The sequence below is a fragment of the Canis lupus genome, chromosome 6, assembly GCF_048164855.1.
Source record: "Canis lupus baileyi chromosome 6, mCanLup2.hap1, whole genome shotgun sequence".
Taxonomy (NCBI): Eukaryota; Metazoa; Chordata; class Mammalia; order Carnivora; family Canidae; genus Canis; species Canis lupus.
In genome coordinates, this window is record NC_132843.1 from 36,629,247 (window position 1) to 36,648,368 (window position 19,122).

General features: G+C 50.5%; 1 protein-coding gene across 3 annotated transcripts in view; it reads left to right on the forward strand.

Annotated features, from left to right (window-relative positions):
- The window catches only part of ARK2C (arkadia (RNF111) C-terminal like ring finger ubiquitin ligase 2C), a 105,277-nt gene extending 91,232 nt beyond the window's left edge, over positions 1 to 14,045 (forward strand). For 2 of the 3 annotated variants that reach the window (XM_072829467.1, XM_072829469.1), the window contains 5 exons: positions 152 to 281; positions 2,101 to 2,205; positions 2,534 to 2,629; positions 7,035 to 7,141; positions 7,672 to 14,045. In XM_072829467.1, coding sequence (XP_072685568.1) covers positions 152 to 281; positions 2,101 to 2,205; positions 2,534 to 2,629; positions 7,035 to 7,141; positions 7,672 to 7,789 — 556 coding nt within the window. In that variant the 3' untranslated portion in view covers positions 7,790 to 14,045. Of the gene's footprint in view, positions 1 to 151; positions 282 to 2,100; positions 2,206 to 2,533; positions 2,630 to 3,238; positions 3,342 to 7,034; positions 7,142 to 7,671 lie in introns of those variants that run through there. The other variant, XM_072829468.1, reaches the window with a different exon arrangement.
- Positions 14,046 to 19,122: the final 5,077 nt, after the last annotated feature.

The window sequence follows — 19,122 nt, forward strand, 5'->3', positions numbered from 1 at the left end:
GAAGAAGGGGGAAGGGGGAAGCTGAGTTCCTTGCAGCTTTGGGGCCCTGTGACTCTGATTCTCATCCCTGGGCCAGAGGTCAGAGGTCCCTCTTGTAACCAGATGGCTGGACCACAGCACCCTGGGGCTCACTGTGGCCATGTCCCCGCAGGGATCTCAGTGTGGACGCCGGCTTGAGTCCTGCCCAGTTCCAGGTACGGCCCATCCCTCAGCACTATCAGCATTACCTAGCGACTCCTCGAATGCACCACTTCCCCAGAAACTCCTCCTCCACGCAGATGGTGAGTGCAATGGCCCTGCCAGGAAGCGGACGCCCTGGTTGCCTGCCTGTTGGGTGCCAATGGTGGGCTAAAGCCAGCGGCTCTGTTCCCCTGTGTCCTGCTGTCATGCTATCATCCCCCCCCCCCCCCCCCCCCCCCGCCACTGTCTCCTCACACTCCTGTTCCTGCTCTGGTTTGAAAGCATCTGCCGAACTAAAGTCAGTGCTATGAGCAGGACCGAGGGGGGCACTGAAGGAGGGAAAGGAAGGCCTGGCGGGCTGTGGTCTGTGGGGAAGAGGCTCAAGGCTCAGAAGAAGCAGGGTGATCCCTCATTGTCACCTCACTTAGTTAATTTCTTGGGGTCAGCACCTCCCTGGGCTTTGATTTTACTTATCCATGAAATGGGATGAAGATGCCCACCTCGTCCTTCTCACAGGGCTGGCGTCCTTCTCACAGGGGACAAAGGAGCCCCCAGAGGTGGCCCTGGGCCCAACCTGCTGATCCAGTTCTGCTCTCTGCAGGGGGCTGGTCCTTGTCACTGCAGGTCGCTTGGATTGCAGAAGGGGGCAGGTTGGCTCCCTGGCATTGCAAGCTACGTGGAGCAAAGGTGAAGACACGCCATTGAAGCAACAAAGGACCAATTGCAAAATCTTGTCTACAGACAGCTTGTGGGTGTTGCTGCCCCTACAGTGCACTTCCCCCCTTCCAGCCCTTGTCTCTGCCATTAGCCATCCCGTTCCTCAGTCTCCTTTTTTTGTACAATGAGAGGTTTAGATGAGTAATCTCTGAAGACCTGGTCAGCTCTAAGGGTCTATGGTTGGTGTTATGAAGCACCGTCTCTTTAAGAAAAAACTAACATTTATTGAGCACTTAATGCATGGCAGGCACTGTCCTAAGTACTTCACGTGAATTTCCCCACAACCTTACACAAAACAGGGTATTACCCTTGTTTTACAGATGGGCAAACTGAGGCATAGAGAGGTGAAGTAACAGGTGCTATGCAGTAAGTAGGTGGAGGAGCTATGATGGAAATCCGGCCCCTCTGACACAAAGCCAGGGCTAAGGCAAGATCAGTGGGGCAGGGCCATGCCAGTACAGGGTCAGAACCAGTCTTCATTTAAAATTTGGATATTTTGTTCATTATGGACTTTTCGCATTAATTTTGATTTAAAAAAAATACTGTATTAAAACATTACCTATCTCAATTATTGGGTCTATTATGCTAAAATATTATTTGCCTTGATTACAGAGTCATTGGTGCTTAGATTTTGTGCTCTCACTTGCCCCTCCTAGACAGGATCTGGCCCACACTCTACTGTCTGAGGCACCATCTGAGACAGTACAGAGCAGAAAGGAAGGAAGTGGCCTGTGGTCACTCAACTGCCTGGGTTTGAGGTCATGGTTTTACCACTTGTTTGCATAACTCAGGTCCTTACTTGATCTATTTGTATCTCATTTCCCCTACCAGTGAAATGGGGCTAGTAATTGTACCCACATTCGAGATCAGATGAGATCATTCAATTAGTTAATCGTGTGATGTGCCCAGACTGTGCCTGCCTTGAAATAAATGCCCAATCAGCTTAGTCATCTTACTAATTATATAAGGACGTAGTATATGTATTTACTAATTTATATTTACTTTATTGATTTTGCTATTTTTTCTGGGGCTAGTCTGGCACAGGCTTGGTTCTGGATGAGGACGAGGGATGTAGGAGCAGGAAAGATAGCACTTCTGCCTGAAGAATCTCGGGGAATGTACAGATTGGTGGTTATGGGGGAGGAGTTGGATGCTGGGCTCATGCAGCCTGGAATCCTATCTGAGGCATTTTCTCCCCAACAGGTCGTCCATGAAATCCGAAACTACCCATACCCTCAGCTTCACTTCCTTGCTCTCCAGGGACTGAACCCCAGCAGACACACCTCTGCAGTGAGGGAGAGCTACGAGGTACGCCTTGCCCCTCTGTCCAGCTCCAGCTGGTGGAAACACAGTTATTGTACATCGTCCCTTCTCCCTTTCTCCTGCTGGTGGGTAGGGCAGATGAGGTTGTGGGGAGCTTCAGGGTTGAGAGTAAGAGAGAGAAAAGGAGAGAGCAAGTAAAAATGTTGGGGTCTTTCAGTACCAGAGAAGTTCTTCCTGATGGCTATGTGAATGCTTCCTGCTAACCGTCTCTCAGTGTCCCTCCCCCTCATCCTGTGTGTGCATGTGTGTGTATGTGTGTGAGTATGAGTGGTTTGCATGTAGAGTGCACATGTTCACATTTTTCTCTTTGCAGGAGCTGCTGCAGCTTGAGGACAGATTGGGAAATGTGACTCGGGGAGCTGTACAGAACACCATCGAGAGATTCACCTTCCCCCACAAATACAAGAAGGTGAGTCTGCTAGCAGTTCAGCCTGTATAGTTGAGGGGTTGTGGTTTAGATGCTCTGAAGCTGTGCTACTTTCCCACAGTCTTATCCCTTGTCTCTGTCAGGTGTGACCAGGAGGGGAGATGGGAGTGCCTCTCATCACAAAAGAGGAGGGCTGGGTGTGAGTGTACACATGGGCTGGTGAGTGGGTAGTGTTCGGTAGGTGTACAGGTATGCGAATGCTCCTATCTGAAGGAGGTGGGCAAAGGGAGCATCTGCCATGAAGACTAAGATATACCTTAGAAAAGAATTCCAAGTCCAATCCTGTGTGTGGACAAATGGAGAACTAAGGCAAGGGTTTTCAATCCTCACTGAGCATCAGGATCACGTGGGGAGCTTTTAAAGCCATATGCTCAGGGCTCCACCCTAGGCCTATAGAGGTAGACTCTCCAGGGTTGTTGCTCAGTAAGGTGGAGTAGGCTTAGAACCCAGGAATCTGATTTTTAAAACATTTTAAGATTCAAATAAATAAAAAATTTGCAAGTGACCAAGATGTCCTTGAATAAGTGAGTAGCTAAACAAACAGTGTTACATCCATACAATGGAATATTATTCCAATATTTTCTTAAATAGGCTATTAAGCCATGGAAAGACATGAGGGAACCTTAAATGCATGTTACCTAAGAAAAGAAGTCAACCTGAGAAGGCTGCATACTGTATGATTCCAACTATATAGCATTCTGGAAAAGGTAAAACTAGATAGTTAAAAGATCCCTTGTTGCCAGGGGCTTTGGGGGAGGTATAGATGAGTGAATGGGGAGATCACAGGGTATTTTTAGTGGAACTGTTGAATGCCACTGTAATGGTGGACACATGACATTGTACATTTGTCAAAACCTATAGGACACTACAACACAAGGAATGAACCCTAATGTAAACTAAAGTTCTTCAGTTAATAACAGTATATCACTATTGGTCATCAATTGTAACAAATGGATCTCACTAACCCAAGATGTTAATAACAGGTCAAACTGTGTGTGTGTGTGTGTGTGTGTGTGTGTGTGTGTGTGTGTTGAGAGGGAGGAGGGATATGAGAATGGGCTGTATTTTCTGCTCAGTTATAATGTAAACTAAAATTGCTCTGCAAAATAAATTCTGCTATGAACACATTTTTTTTTTAAATTTAAGAATTAAAAGCTTGACAAGTGCTGAGAAACTTGGAGTGAGAAATGCTCAAGCCAGAGCCCATCTTCACTGCCTCATGAGGCAATGGGGCACAATGGTTGTGATCACTAGGTGTTGGAGTCAGGGCCAGTTTTTAATTTCAGTCTTACTACTGTCTTTGTTTGGGCTGCCATAACAAAATACCATTAGCTGGGTGGATTAAACTGCAGACATTTATTTCTCACAGTTCTCAAGGCTGAGAAGTCCAAGATCAGGGCACTGGCAGATTTAGTTCTTGGTGAGAGCTCTCTTTCTGATTTACAGAGGGCTCCATTCTTGCCGTGTCTTCACATGGCAGAGAGAGGAAGCTCTGGTGTCTTTTCCTCTTTTTACAGGGGCACTCATCATATGGGCTCTGACCTCATCCAAATCTAATTAGCTACCAGAGGCCCCATCTCCTGATACCATCACATTGGGGGTTAGGGCATTAACATATGAATTTGGGAGTGGGAAGCACAGACATTCAGTCTATAACCACCACTAATAGCATTGTAGCTCTGGACAATTTACTTGGCTTTTCTGAACCCTCCCCTGCCCTTTTTAATGAAAAATAGGAATGATGTGTTAGTAGCAACCATAAGGGGTGCTCCAGGGATTCAGAGGGACAATGCATATACAGTTTAGCACAGTGCCTCGTATCTGGTGAGTAGTCAGGAATGGTGAACCGCTCTCACCTTGAAATAGGGCTCACTTATTTTACAATAGTGATGATAAAAGAATAAAAAATCTAAAAGAAATATAGTCACATAGACAAATACAAAAAATAAGAATTAGGCAAAGATATGAAAACAACAGACAAAATGAAAACCAATAACAATGACGTGAAAGGAAATGTGAAGGACAAAAAGGTACAGGTGGAAGAGGTTAAAATAAATATGAAATAAATGCTGAGAAGAGTCACTGTTAAAATAAAAGTTACATAGATAATGAGAAAACAAAACCCAGAAGACCTAAAAGATTAAAAATACAAAAGAGGAAATAGTATAATATTTGAAAAGATACAATAATTGGGGCACCTGGGTGGCTCAGTGGTTGAGCGTCTGCCTTCGGCTCCTGTTATAATCCCGGGGTCCCAGGATCAAGTCTCACATCAGGTTCCCCGCAGGGAGCCTGCTTCTCCCTCTGCCTATATCTCTGCCTCTCTCTGTCTCTCATGAATAAATGAATAAAAATCTTTAAAAAAAAGAAAAAAGAAATTAAAAAAAAGAAAAGAGACAATTATTAAAGAAATGTAGATGAGACGCACCTGGGTGGCACAGTTGGTTAAGCATCTGACTCTTGGTTTTGGCTCAGGTTGTGACCTCAGGGTCTTAAGATGGAGCCCTGAGTTGGGCTCTCTGCTTAGCATGGTGTCTGCTTAAGACTCTCTCCCTCTGCCCCTCCCCCCTGCACTCACTGTCTCTCTCAAATAAATAAATCTTAAAAAAAAAGAAATACAGAGTAGTCATAGTGAAACAAGGTAAGACTATTCAGTTGAAATCATTAACTATAAAAGGGAAGTAATGAATAATGGTGGGAAAAAACAATAGAATATAGGCAAATAGTGAATCTTATTAGTATCTTTTATAGAACATCCCTTTTCTTGAAGGACCAATTGAAGAAAGGCCACTCCTCCCAGAAACACAGCTGGGCTGTTAGATGTTCATGACTCCATTTATACTCAAAAGCCATGATGATTATATGAGGCTATGGATGTAATTCTGATTTTCTGGTTTCTAGACAAGGGAACACTTACTGCGGTGGAGATCAGATCACATGGTTTGCAACTGGAGTGTATAGGGCTCACGGAAGCTGAGAGCAGAGTATCAATTTTCTTCTATGTTCCAGTGAGGCTACAGTTCTCTAGAGATCACATCAGACTAAGGAACCCCAGAGCTCAGTGCCAGGGACTGAAGTGGGGGAACCTAGCATCTAGGCCTGGCCCCAAGGTCATAGTCATTCTGTGGGTGTTTTTTGTTTTTTTTTTTGTTTTTTTTTTGTTTTTAAATCTTGTGACTCTTTAGATTTTTCTCTTGGCAAAATGACCTCAAGTCTGCTTCTCTCTGGAGTGGGGACTGAAGGGCTAGTTTTCTGCCCATGGATATTATCAGGTTTTTTTTACTGTACAGCATGGAGATGGGAACAAGAAAGATGGGCTGATCTCATTCACTGATTAGATTCCTTCCTCCCTAGAATATTTTTTAAGCACAGATAATGTACCTTCTGCGTGTCCAAGTGTGGAACAGTACCCAAGGAAGGGTGAGCCATGGTCCACAGCGTCTAAGAACTTGGAACTTTCTAAATAGCAGTTAACTATTTTCAAATAATTAGCATAGGATTTAAAACAGTTCAACTAAAGTCAACAAGTATAAACAGAGGCTACATGATGTCCAAACTCATGTTGGAGCCAGTGCCTATCTTAAAGGACTTTGCTGGATAAGAAGAGATCTAACAATATATAAAATTACAGTATGATACAAATTATAGGAGTTGAGGAATTTTTCCTTCATCTAGTAATGAATGAATACATGAGTAGACCTTAGTTGAATAAAAGAGAGAAAGGAAGGAGGGAAGGAAGAAAGAAAGGATGGACGAATGGAAGGGTAGACAGGTAGATGGATAGAAGGTTGGGTGGTTGGAGGCAGAGTGGGTAAATGGATGAGTGGGTGAGTGGATGGATAGGTGGTTGGGTGGATGTATATGGATGGATGGATGGATGGATGCAATGGTAGATGGGTGGATGGGTGAGATATTGGGTGGATGGAGGGTGAGTGAGTGAGTGGATAGGTGGGTGGATGAGTAAATGGGTAAGTGGATGGATGGATGAAACATGCTGGACCTGAATGTGGAGGGAGAAGCCTGGAGGCAGGGATCTAGGTTGGAAAGGATGTAAGGAGGAATGGACAGTATGAGAGAAATCAGAAGAGGAAGCCATTTATGCACAAGCCATAGTTTTGCTATGGCTCGATTCATTAAGCACCTGGTTCCTTTCCGAACTTTATGTCGTATGTCTGCCAGGATACCACAGCTGTATCCTGAGGCAAGGAGGAAGAGTTGAGGAAGAAGCTGGGAGAAGGATCTGGGGTGACCACCCAAGTCTGGGGATTCCTTAAGAACTTAGAAGGATACTGCCTCACAGATAAGGGAGGGGGAGTCTATGGTTGAAAGACAGCAGTCACCAGGTGAGTGCTCCAGGTAACTAATGCTCCTCCTCTGCTTCTCATAGCGAAGACCCCAGGATGGCAAGGGCAAGAAGGAAGAGGGGGAGGAGTCGGACACAGATGAGAAATGCACAATTTGTCTGTCTATGCTGGAAGACGGAGAGGATGTGAGGTAGGAGACCAACCTCTGGTCCCTCTCTCTCCCCCTCCACCATCCCCAGCCGCCCCTGCAGGTATTAGTGACCACTCACATGCTGTATGTCAGGGGTACGGTGCTTGTTCTCTTGTGTGTGTATGTGCTAAGTGTGCCATCGTGTGCTATGTGGTGGTTCTAGGAAGGTGGGGGGTGGAATGTTCTAGATGTGCGATGCTTATTGGTTTGGACTAGTGGACACAAAGCATAAGAGAACACAGTGCTATTTGGCCTGGGTGGATGTAAGACAAAGTCATGGCTTTGTTTCAGGCTGGTCTGAAGGGGTTTCATGGAGGAGGAGGGCCGTGGGGTGCTCCTTCCTGTTGTGACTTCCCATCCCAGCCACAGCCTCACACTCTGGGGCAGGGCCCCCAAACTCCTCTTTGACCTGCCACCCAGGGGTGCCATGGTAGGTCCCCCCACCTGCCATAGCCTGTATGGCCTCACCCCTGGCCCTGCCCCAGACCCCTCCCTTCCTACCAGTCCCCTGACCTTCCCTTCTCTTCCAGGCGCCTCCCCTGTATGCATCTCTTCCACCAACTGTGTGTGGACCAGTGGCTCGCCATGAGCAAGAAATGTCCCATCTGCCGAGTGGACATTGAGACACAACTGGGAGCCGACAGCTGAGGGAGGAATTAGCCAGTGGACGCCCCATCTTCCTTCACCAGGTCCCCCCACGGCCATAGCCCTTGCAGCCAAACTTTGCCTTCTGAGCCATTTGATGTAGAGGAAAAGCCTGCAAGCACATTTTGTGGAAAGAGGAGTTGGCGGTATCAGCGTCTGAGGGAAAGGAGGGGTGGGGGGAGGCCCCCCCACTAGCCAGAATGGTGACTGCCCCATCCACCTCGCTGTGCGGGAGGGAGCGGGAGGGAGCTGGCCGTGCCCGGAGCAGGGGTGGGAAGGGGGGCCCACGCTGCTGAGAATCTGGATGTGACCTGGAAGGCCCTAGCTGATAGACAGGCCCCTCAATCCTGTCCTTTGAAGGATTGTATATATACCTCTCGACCACGTAGAAACCATGTAGGGGTCTCTAGCTATTTCTGTGGATGGCAGCCGGAGCATGTTAGCTTAAGAAAAATGTTGTGTGTGGTGCTCTAGTCATCTTGTGGTGGACATGTCGCTATTACGAATTCGCACCAAATATTTCTCATTGAGTTCCTTGTTTTGGTGCCTGACTGAACCAGCCAACGACAGCCCAAATCTTCCCGTCTTTACGAGAAACAAGGAAAAAGGAATCCAAGGTGAAAAAAAAAAAAAAAAAGCCAAATCCTGTTTCTGGTGAAAAAAGGATGATTTTTTTTTTCACCCAGGTTGGGAGGTGGGGGCGGGGGTGGTTCTTGTTTTGTTTTTGGTTTTGTTTTTTCCTTTGCTTTTGTTTTTCTCATGTTTACAGCGCGTGGAGTGTGGAAGGGGGAGCATCTGGGGAAGGGGAGGACCGGGAAAGGAGCAGATGGGGGGTAGGCTTAGATGGGCCCCTGAGGGGGTTCAGCCAGGGTGAGGAAAGCCGAGTTTGAGTAGGAGCAAGGGAGAGTCTGTCTCGAAGGAGGGCTCCCCAGTTCTGGGACCCATCTCCCTAGTTCCAGCCATGTCCCCCGGTTTCACATGGGATTTGGGAGAGGCCAGCCTTCAGCTCGAGTTGCTCACCCATTTTCCTCAGAGCCAGGGTGTCCCTGCTCATGCCACCTCTTCCTTTCACCTGTGCGTATGCCCCATCACAAAGAGGCAATTTGGTCACTGCCTCCCTATGCAAAAAATTAACTGGATGATGAAGATATGATAGTATAGGTGGTAGACACTCGGTCCCGGCTAAAGTGCTCTTGGCTAGCACTCAGGGGGTGAGGTCAAACACCATGGACCTGAAGGAGGGCCCGCAGCTCCCTTTGGGATGTCTCCAATCCTGATGGAGTCCCCCAAAGATGGCCCCGTGTCCTGAGACCGTGTTGGCTGGGTTTGGGAAGGCCCTGTGTCCCTAGTCTCTGGCTCTTTCTCTGACTCTTTGATAACCTTGGGCAAGTCCCTTTTTCCTCTCTGTGCCTCATTTTCCTTCTCCTTAGAGGGGAGACCAACGACAGTGCACCCCCAGTCCCCCTTCTTCTACCTCACCCAGATGTTGTGAGGATTGACACTATCCACCCAACAAATTCATGCTCCCTCCTGGGAACCACCTTTGGGGTTTAGGGATGGGGGTGGTGGGAAAGAGGGACCTGGGAGTTCCAAGTGACAGCACACAATGTGTCTTTCCGCACCACCCCCACAATTTTTGTGAACCTCAAAGGGAGCAGGGAGATGGGAGGACAGAAGAATGGAGATGGGAAAAATCCATGAAATTCCAACCCCAACCCCGTAGTCCTCACCCACAGGTGGAACACTCCAGCCCACTGGAATTCCGCTCCTTTCCTTTGCCCCTCCCTGCTCCCTTATTTGCACTGCCCTCAAAGCCTCCCTTTGCCCACCCCTCCCACCCCCGCCCCAGTCTCAATGCCCTCACATCAGTAAGAGAAGACTAAGGAGGACAAGATATTCCACCCATACATGAGGAAATCCTGTAAGGTCAAGGAAATCTAAGTCTGCATTGCGGCTACAAAGGGTACATCCAGTATCAATGGGTAAAAATGCCCGAGAAGTAGATTTTGGATTGAGGTAGAACCTTCTAGCACAACCAGAGCTGTCAGGTGGAGGCATGGCTCTTCTGGACACCTGCAGGCACAGAATGGGGGATGTGGCTGGCTTCTGATGGGAGGGTTACTCGAGGATCTGACGCAGCCTGAGGCCTCTCCCAGCACCAATACTCTGGTGTTCTAGAAAATCTTTCCTGAGTGCCTGTTTAGTGCTGGGAGAGAGGACAATACCCTGCCTTGAGGAGCTTAGGCTTTTTAGCCGAGGAGCCAAGATGCATAAAATAGCACAAAAATGATGACGAGCTGACACGGGGTTAACAGCAATGCGCGTTACCCAGTCCAGTTCGGTGGTTCCAGCCTGCGGACTGTCTCCAGGGCTAAAGGCCGGAGACCCCACAGGTATAGAAAGTGCTTCCGAGTCAGGATTTTGGGGAGAGCTATTGACTAGCAGCCACGGGAAGTTGGAAATTGTCCCCAGCCTGCTGTACCCTGGAGGCAGCCAGGGTGGCTTGGGAAGGTCGGGAAGGTCGCTCCCATCTGGGACTGGGGCTCTCGTGCTCTCTGAGGCTGGTTCAGAAGGCTCGGGGGAGAGGGAGTCTGCGCCGAGCCAGGTGGTGCGTGAGCTGGGGTCCGGGGTCCAATGACAAGGCATGCCGCACTGCTGGGCCTCAGTTTCCCCAGCTGTGATGCAAGGCGGTTGGACTAGATGCTTGCCAAGTCTCCTTCCAGCACCCGATCCTCTGATCCTCCCTGACATCGACGCATCTTTCCAGCGGTAGGGCCGCCTGCTGAGAGCCGGGAAACTACTCCGGGGGTGACACTGGCCGGAGGCTGAGTGTGGGCTGCAGCCCCTGCCCCCCGCCTCGCTCTGGGCAGGCTCTGAGGGCCCAGGCTAACCCGAGGCGCTGACTGGGGCGGGGATCGCTGACTTTGGGGGTGCATCCTGAAGCCCCCTCCCCTCCCCACCTCTCTGGGGGCCCTCGTACCCTGCAGGTGGGTGCAGGAGGGGACGCGGACTCAGGCTCCCGCCAGCTCCAGGCCCCCAGCTGGACAGCTCTCGGGGTGAGAACACGGGAGAGGGGTCTGTGCTTCTGCTCCCCCGAAGCCCCCCTTTCCCTCATCGGGGAGCCTGGGAAGAAGAAGAAGAAGAGGCAGGCTCAGGCCTCAGCACCTTGTACCCACCACCTCCGGGAGGAGAGACCCCCCCAACCCCGGGAGTGCTCCTACTGCTCAACTCAAGGGACTCAGACCCTTTCTTGACTGAGACGCATGAGTGCCTTCTGGGGCGAGAGCCACCCCAGGATTCAAGTTGGGCCCGCCCAGCCCTGGCCACAGCGGGTCGCCAAGGACGCCAACCCATGAAACCAACGCCACAGGCCACAGGCGGCCTGCCCGGGCAGGGGTGTGGGTGGGGGGCTCCTCCACTAGCCGGGACCCCCCCCACCCGGCGCCCCCTGGGCCCTCTGGCCCTGGCCAAGAACCATGGCAGGACTCAAGCTCCTCTTCTGCAAATGTCCCCAGCCTCCCTGCAAGTATTCTCAACTCTTTACGCCTAATGAACAAGCACAGTTTTTTCAATGGTGAAAAAAAAAAAAGCACCAGATCTTTCTTTCTCTCATTTTTTCTTTTCCTGAAGAAATCCCTCAAACACTCCCCCCACCCCCCACCCGCCTGCTGGCGGGACAAACACTCCCCGCGTGGGGCTGTAGCAACGTCTGTCAGGTCCCCCTGTCGTGTTTCATCTCCTGCGCGTAGAGCAAATGCTAGAGCGATTTCAGCTGATAGAAAAACAAAAATGAAAAAAAAAAAAACACAAAAAACAAAAAACATGGCACGTTGCTAGTTTACAGGGTTTTGTGAGTTTAAATGCCTTATATTTAACAATCATAATTTATGACTAACTTGTAGATATCGTGGGTTCTTATTTAATTATTTTTATAGTTGTTTTGCATTTTTAATTATAATTTATTTATTTAGAAAGGATACTAATTTTTTTTATTACTCCTATTACCTCATTTTGGCGTTGTTTCTGGGAGTGGAATGCTTTGCATGCATTGGTACGATGACAAACCAACTATGAATACAAAAAAAAAATTTAAATAAAATTCCGCGAACTTTATTTCGTCCAAACTATCAGGGTGTGTGATTGCAAGCTGTCCTACTGTGGTGCTGGCCTCTTTGGATACATTCCATACGAAATGCAAACCTTTGATTCTGTATGCTGTGACCTAGTGAAAAAAACTCCAATATAGTGACTGTATTTAGCACATATATAAATATAATTTGCACTTGTCAGCAGACTGGGCTAATCCTTTCACTTGCTACCCTGGCCCCCTCCCCAACCCCCCCATCATTCACCTGTTTTTCTTTCTTCCCTTACCCTTCCTGCGACCTCAACCCACGCTGTCTCCATCCTCCTAGCAAAGTCAGGGGGTGGGGTGAGGGGGGGGACACTGGGGATCACTCTTTCCACCTGGGCTCAAATCTCTCTGATTCCAGAACTAGGCCCCTCAGACATTACCAGCAGGAGCATCTGAAAGCCAAAAAGCCTGATTTATTAGGAAAAGCCCTGGACTGGGGGATCAGGAGGCTCAGGTTCTCAGCCCAGCCCTATTGCAAAGGTCCCTTTGACCTTGAATAAGTCACTTGGTCTCCCTGAGTCTCAGCCTTCTGAGCAGGGCTGAGGGGGGTGAAGGGGAGCATGTCTAGGGTCTCTCAGATCCAGAAAGATTGACACAGAAAGGGGGGGCACCACGCTGCACTGTCTCCCCTCTCAGGGCAGAAGTCAGGGGAGGAGAAAGGATGGAGGGGTGGAGAGAAGGAGAGCATCTTGCAGGACACAGGGAGGCAGGTTAGGCTGACACAGCCCAGACGTGGGACCTGTGCCCTCACAGGCTTGGTGGGCCTCTGCAGAGCGAGTTGAAATCCATGTGTTGTTAGCTGTGGGGTTGGGGCAGACAGGATATTAGCCCCACAGTGTGGTGTTTGGGATTGGCACTCCATCCTGTCCTCTCTTGGAACCTTTGGTGTTGAGCAGAGCCCTGGGACACAGATTTGGGATTGGTGGTCTGACCTCCTAGTATCCCCTCCCTCCTCTGCTAGGGGCATCTGTGGGCAGGTGGGGCTGCTGGGGGTGGGGAGTGGACAGGGCCCTCCAGTCTCCTCATTCCTGGGAAGGAGTGCTAGGGAAGGGTTTGGGAAAGCAGTGGCCTCAGAGGCTGGTAGTGCCATGATCCCGGATGCCTTTGAGCCAAACGAGAGAGAGAGAGAGAGAGAGAGAGAGAGAGAGAGAGAGAGAAGATCCATGCCTCCAGGGGAGGCCTCTGAGTCTGCTATGACCCTGGCCAGGACAGGGAGGAGCAGTCTTGGGCCCTCTGCATGTTTGCCTCTCCCTCCCGTCCCCCTTCCCTTCCTTTCCTGCTTATCCTTCCCTCTTGCCTCTTGACATCACTGCCTTTGCCTGGTGGAGAAGTCCATCCTCCACGTGAGGCTCCTGGGATGGTGCTGATGAGGGAGGAGGCGGAGGCCCAGACTCTCCATGCTGCTGGCCCGGGCTTGCAGGAAGTGGCCGGGCCTCACAGGGTCCCTAAGCCCCAGCTTTGCTCTGGTCGGACTATGGGTCCTGTTCCCTGGGCTTCCTGCCTGCTGCCCGCTCAGCTTCCCTTTCTGCCTCTGCCCTGGAGTCTTGTTCTCCTGCTTTCCTTGGAGATGGCTTGTGGGGTGGCCCCCTGGGGTGCTGGACCCCCCAACACACACACTGCAGGGCCCCGGCAGACACTGCCCCCTGTCTGCCCCCTTGGCAGGGCTCCCGGACAGACATGCCTTATGCTGCTCTGCGGGGTCAGAGTGGGAAGGGGCCCTTGGCCCTGGCTGGCCTGTGCCCCCGCCCCTCCTCCCCCCACCCTTCCCTTTCCCCAGCCCCGCCCTGGCCTCGGAGGTGGCTCTCTCTCAGCTCTGGAGCCAGCCACACCAGGCCCGCTGGGGGAATTTGGTTGCCCCTGGTAAGTGAAAGGATTATCCTCAGTGTTGATTGTCCTTTTTTGTAATCCTCCTGCTGTTCTGTTCTGTTGTGCTGTGCAACATTTTGCTACATAGACTATTTTATAGCAGAAAGCTAGAAGAATATTTATTATGAATATTAAAGCAATAGTGCATCAATGAAAAGGCGGAGACATTAGGAATTGTGTAAATGCTTAGATTCACTTTTGGTGGATTTTTTGTACTTTATTTATAACTAATAAAAATGAACTGCATTGCTAACTACACCTCACTTGTGCAGGGTGCTTCTTTCCATGCCCACCCAGGGCACTGCTGGGGAAAGCCTCTCATAGACCTGTCTTTTTCTAAGAAACCAGGTGATATCATTCACCTTTTTTCCCATCCCTCTTTCTCATTGTCCCGTCACTCACCTGTTTCCCTCCCTCCCCTCCCCTCCTCCTTCCTCCCTCCTTCCCATCTCTTATCTCTCATTCTTTTTTTTTTTTTTTACCTCCTTTATCTCTCAAAAAAATCTGTTCACTGCGGTGAATCTAATGAACCTGTTTCCTAACCTTCAGCCTATGAATCCTAAAGGGGAAAGTTCTCATTTTTGAGCAATTTTCAAATATAGCCTCTCGTGTTTTGAACAAGAGAGGCTCCTCACCTTCTCTGTAAGAGAAGAGGTTTGCTTTCCAATGGTAGGCATGGATTTCTTATTCTTTTGTAAGGACCCAAACTCAGATACGCTGTGTCCTCTAACATGTGGATCTGTGAACCGAAAGTTGACTTCCTTTTTTTTTTTTATATAAATTTATTTTTTATTGGTGTTCAATTTGCCAACATGAAAGTTGACTTCCTTTCATGGCCTGAAAACAGAACCCCTATTAATAAGCCTTTTCTTTTTAAATAAGGAACTTCACTTTCTAGAGCAGTTTTGGGATTAAAGAACCCTGAGCAGAAAGTACAGAGTTCCCCACTCTCTCCGAGATCCCCCCGTTAGTAGCATCTCTCCTTAGTGGCGTTCATTTGATACAGCCATGAGCCAGTATTGAGATATTATTATAAACTCAGATCCCGAGTTTACATTAGGTTAATGAAGGTTCAAAGCCCTCAGTGCCATGCAAGCGAGATGATGCAAAGTGCTGTCTGTAGAGCCTTCCACATATTTCTGTCGGTGTCTCCTGACCCAGGAACCAGTGCTTTGAGGCTGGCCCCACCACTTACCAGGACTCGGCTGGCAGACAGCCGAGAGATGCTTCCCTTCCTTGCTCTTGCACACCCTAAATATGGGGATGGCGATCTAGGTTCCTTCCAGCTTTCGAATTCCACAGGTTTCTATTTACAGGCCCTGTGTCCCTCCAATACCTCTGCCTCGTTGGTGTCTGTTTATAACCGCAGTGGAGGTGACCCTGGGAGGACAGGCCTGGGCCAGCTGTGGGGTACGATCTGGGGGCTGGGGCTGGGGCTGGGGCTGAGGCAGGAGTTCTCTTTCTGAGGATTTCGTGCTCCCCCCAGTAAGAGGCCAATGTACACCCTTCCTAATCCTCTCCACCTCGATGCCCCTTCCCCCCGCCCTTCTGAGGCAGTGCTGGGAGGAAAGAGGTTTCTCAGAGCATCTAGGTTCACACTCTGTGCAGGCCTGCTACCCCCAGTCACTGGCACGTTGCCCTAGGGTGTTAAGAAAGAGTCTCTGTATTAGTTGGGGTTCTCCAGAGAAACAGACCAGTAGGAAGGAGATCTACTGAGAATTCGCTCGTGTGATTGTGGGGACCGAGTCCCAGCACCTACTGCCTGTGGGCTCGAGTTCCAGCCTGAGTCCCGAGGCCTGAGGACCAGCAGAGCCGAGGGTGAGAATCCAGGCGGGGGCAGGGGAAGATCCAGGTCCAGCTCCAGCAGGTAGACAGGAAAGGGATGAAGTCTCCCTTTGCCTGGTCTTCGTTCCACTGGGGCCCTTGAGGCATCGGTTGAGCCCCACCCCATGAGGGAGGCCCCTCTACTTTCTGAGTCAAATTCTAATCTCCTTTGGAAACCCTTACAGGCACATCCCAGTGACGTTTAATCTGGGGGCCCCACGATATCCTGGTATCCTCGCCTCCCCCCAGGGTGTTGGCTGCCTCCCAGCTGGTGCCCTCTTTCTCTACCCCCTGACCTGCAGCCAGCACACACATAGCACCTGCACTGAGACCTCTCCCTTCCCGCCTCCTGCTTCTCCTCAGCGCACCCCGTTCCCTAGGGGGAAGCCCCACCGCTCCCAGGAAGTAGGACACCAGAGAGTTTTCTGGCCCCCATGTTCTCTTTTCCTGCCCCCCTTGCCCTCAAAGGCGCTCCCTACTTGGTAGCTTTAAGCCCAGCAAATAACGCTGCTTCCCCACATTTGCCCTGCATGCGCTGAACCCCTCAGTTATCCCCACAACCAGCCAGAGCAGCTGTTCTTTCATCTGTTTTACCTTATGTATCCAGCTTCCACCCGGGGTTCCTACTGTGGCAAGCCCTGCTCTTGGGTTTCCTGTGCCATCTGTTAGCTGCGTGATGTGGGGCAAGTTACTCAAATTCTCTGTGCTTCAGTTTCTTCGTCTATAAGATGGGATCATGATAACATCTGCCGCGTACGTTTTTATGAGGATTTAATGAGCTAATATGTGTCTGGTATCTGCTATGTGCTATATAAATATTAGCTGTATGGTGGTGGTGATGATGATGATGATGATGGTTTAAAAGCAAAAAAAAAAAAAAAAAATCCCTGCCTTCCATAGTCTTTCTCCTTGGTCCTCTTGTTCTCCCCTCTCCTTCCTTCCTTTTCCTAGATTATTCCAGGCCCTGTCAATGTCTACTCTTCCCCTCTGGCCACCCAGCCATGGTCAGCCACCAGCAATGGCCTAGCCAGTAGGAGGGCTGGAAGTTGAGACCCCAAAACCAAGACTTCTGGAATCACCACTCTGTAACTGGCTTTCCTCGTTCCATTGGAGATTCTAGAAGAAAAGCCACATTGAGGTCTGTAGGCCAGAAGTTACAGAACTCCTCTTCCCTCCAGCTCACAGGCAATACCACCTCCCCCACCATCTGGGGGTCCCCATCCAAACTCCTCCCGTTAAATTTAGGCCTAAAAGGCTCTTCCCTCCATTACTCTCCAGGCCTATGTGCCCAAGACCTCTTTCTTTCCCATAGGCGCTCTTTACTCCCTTTGTCCAAAGCTGAGGCTCCCCCACCTGTTCCCGAGGCCCCTTCCCTTGCCCTTGAGGGCTCAGGACATTTGGGGGCCTGCTGGTGGTTGATGCCTGGTGCCATGCTCTACCAAGGGGCTGGGATAAATGGGGGTGCCCATTCAGGAGGCACACGCAGCACCAAGGCTCCTCAGGACGTGGGGCATCCCCCGTACTTCTAACCTCATCTAGTTGGACCCACATAACCAGAATTCAGAAGGCATGTAACTGAACGGGGTCGAGTTTACTTTTATCAAAATCTTGGAAGAAAAAGGTTGTTCAGCTGAAGAGCTGAGAAAATAAAATTGGAAGGTTTTTGTTTAACCTACTTAAGAGCAGAAGTGTTTTTTAGACTTTGGTGCAACAGTTTGTATGTAAATAGCTGGTGCTAACTGCAAATGAGTCTGATCTTTTCTTTGATGTGGACACCCCCCCCCCGGGGGATATTTATTTGGAAGTACTTTGTTAGGAGTTACTCCTCGAAAGCAATACAATTAAGGTTCTCTCCAAATATTCTTTAATGTACACTTGTCTCCAAATCAGGAGGGGAAAGATGGAGCGGATAGGAAGCGCTGACACTTAAGGAGCCATCCTTATAAGGAAGAAGTTCCACACAGAGTGAGCAGTGGGTGCCTGGGGGATCTGGGAGGGAAGGAGCAGCTGTGGCGAGGAGAGGATGGCAGGAACGGAAGGGAGGTTCCTGGGGGGTGTGTGCAGAGCCCCTTCTTTCCTTTGTTTCCTTCACCCTGAGCCCCAGTGAGGGACGGCACCCAGCACCACCTGCCTGTGGCTCCCTGCTCCACGATGACCCGGGGCTCTGCAGGCAGCAGGTGAGCTGGGTCCGGGAAGGACCTTCCCAAGAGGAAGGGCCTGCTCACCCTCCCCATGGCTGGCTGCTGGGCCTCAGCCTCACTTATAGAGCTTTGCCTGTCTGGGGCCGGGACTGTGGGGAGGCGAAGGAAGTGCCCTGGGAGCAGCATTCCAGGGGCCTCACTTGGAGGCAAGGCCCTGCCTTTGTGGGGCCCTGAGGTTGAACCCCCCCTTACACTTTACACCCTGGGCTTCTTGCTTCACCCTAATCCCAGCCTTGCCTTCTGCCCTCCAGAGGTGGCGGAGGGGGGATGGGGGGCTCCTGTGATTGCCTACAAGAAAGGGTCAGGTCTTGAAAGGCAGAGTGTGTGTGGATGTCCCTCACTCCTTCCTTAGGGTGGAGAACAGCAGCTGGGAGAGGGCAGAGAGCCCTCCTCCCCAGCCCCCTCAGAGGCCGTGCCCCCCACCTTTGCTGGTAGCTTCAGCACAAACTGGTGGAGAAAGGAGGCCTGCAGGCCCCAAGTGATAGGACTTGCTGAGGGTCCCAACACCCCTTGCGCTGCGGAGACAGGACCTGACAGGTGGTGAATTCTTCAAGCTGCTCCCCACCCCTCTTCCCTGCCCATCTCCCTCCCCACCACCACACGCCTCTCCCTCCGCTCTCCCTCCACCTCCACCTCCACAGTGTGCAGGGCATCAGACGGCCTAGTTCAAGCCCAGTTCCGACAAAGCAGAGAAGGTGGCCTGGCATGGGCCCTGTGACCCGGTGGAGGGGGTGGTGGATGACAGGAGACCTCAAGCAGACAGGACTGCCTCCACAAGGGCGCAGCAGGGAGGGTGGTGAGTGTGGCACCGCTGGAGGGTAACCTGCTGCACATGGAGCTGTAGGAAACTTGCCGGAGATGCAGCTGCCTAGGTCCCCAAGAACTTGGGGAACCAGGTCGGGCCAAAGGTGTGACCATTGTTTATAGGGTCTTCACGGCAGCAGTTTCATCAGGACTTTTTTTTTTTTTAAGATTTTATTTATTTGAGAGAGTGAGAGAGACAGCACGAGCAGGGGGAGGGGCAGACGGAGAAGCAGACTCTCCACTGGGCAGAGAGCCTGATGCAGGGCTCAATCCCATGACCCCAGGATCATGACCTGAGCTGAAGGCAGATGCTTAACTGAGCCACCCACAAGCCCCATCATTGGGTCTTGACAAGTCCTTTGTGAGGAGAGCAGAGGATGCAGGGTAGGTAAAGGATGGGACAATGGACTAAGGTCATTGGGTGTCCTCAGAGCAGGCCTGCCCTACCCGGGTAAGAGTAGGCTGATGTTGGGCCCCTCATGCAGGCTCTCCCTGGACCAGCTTTG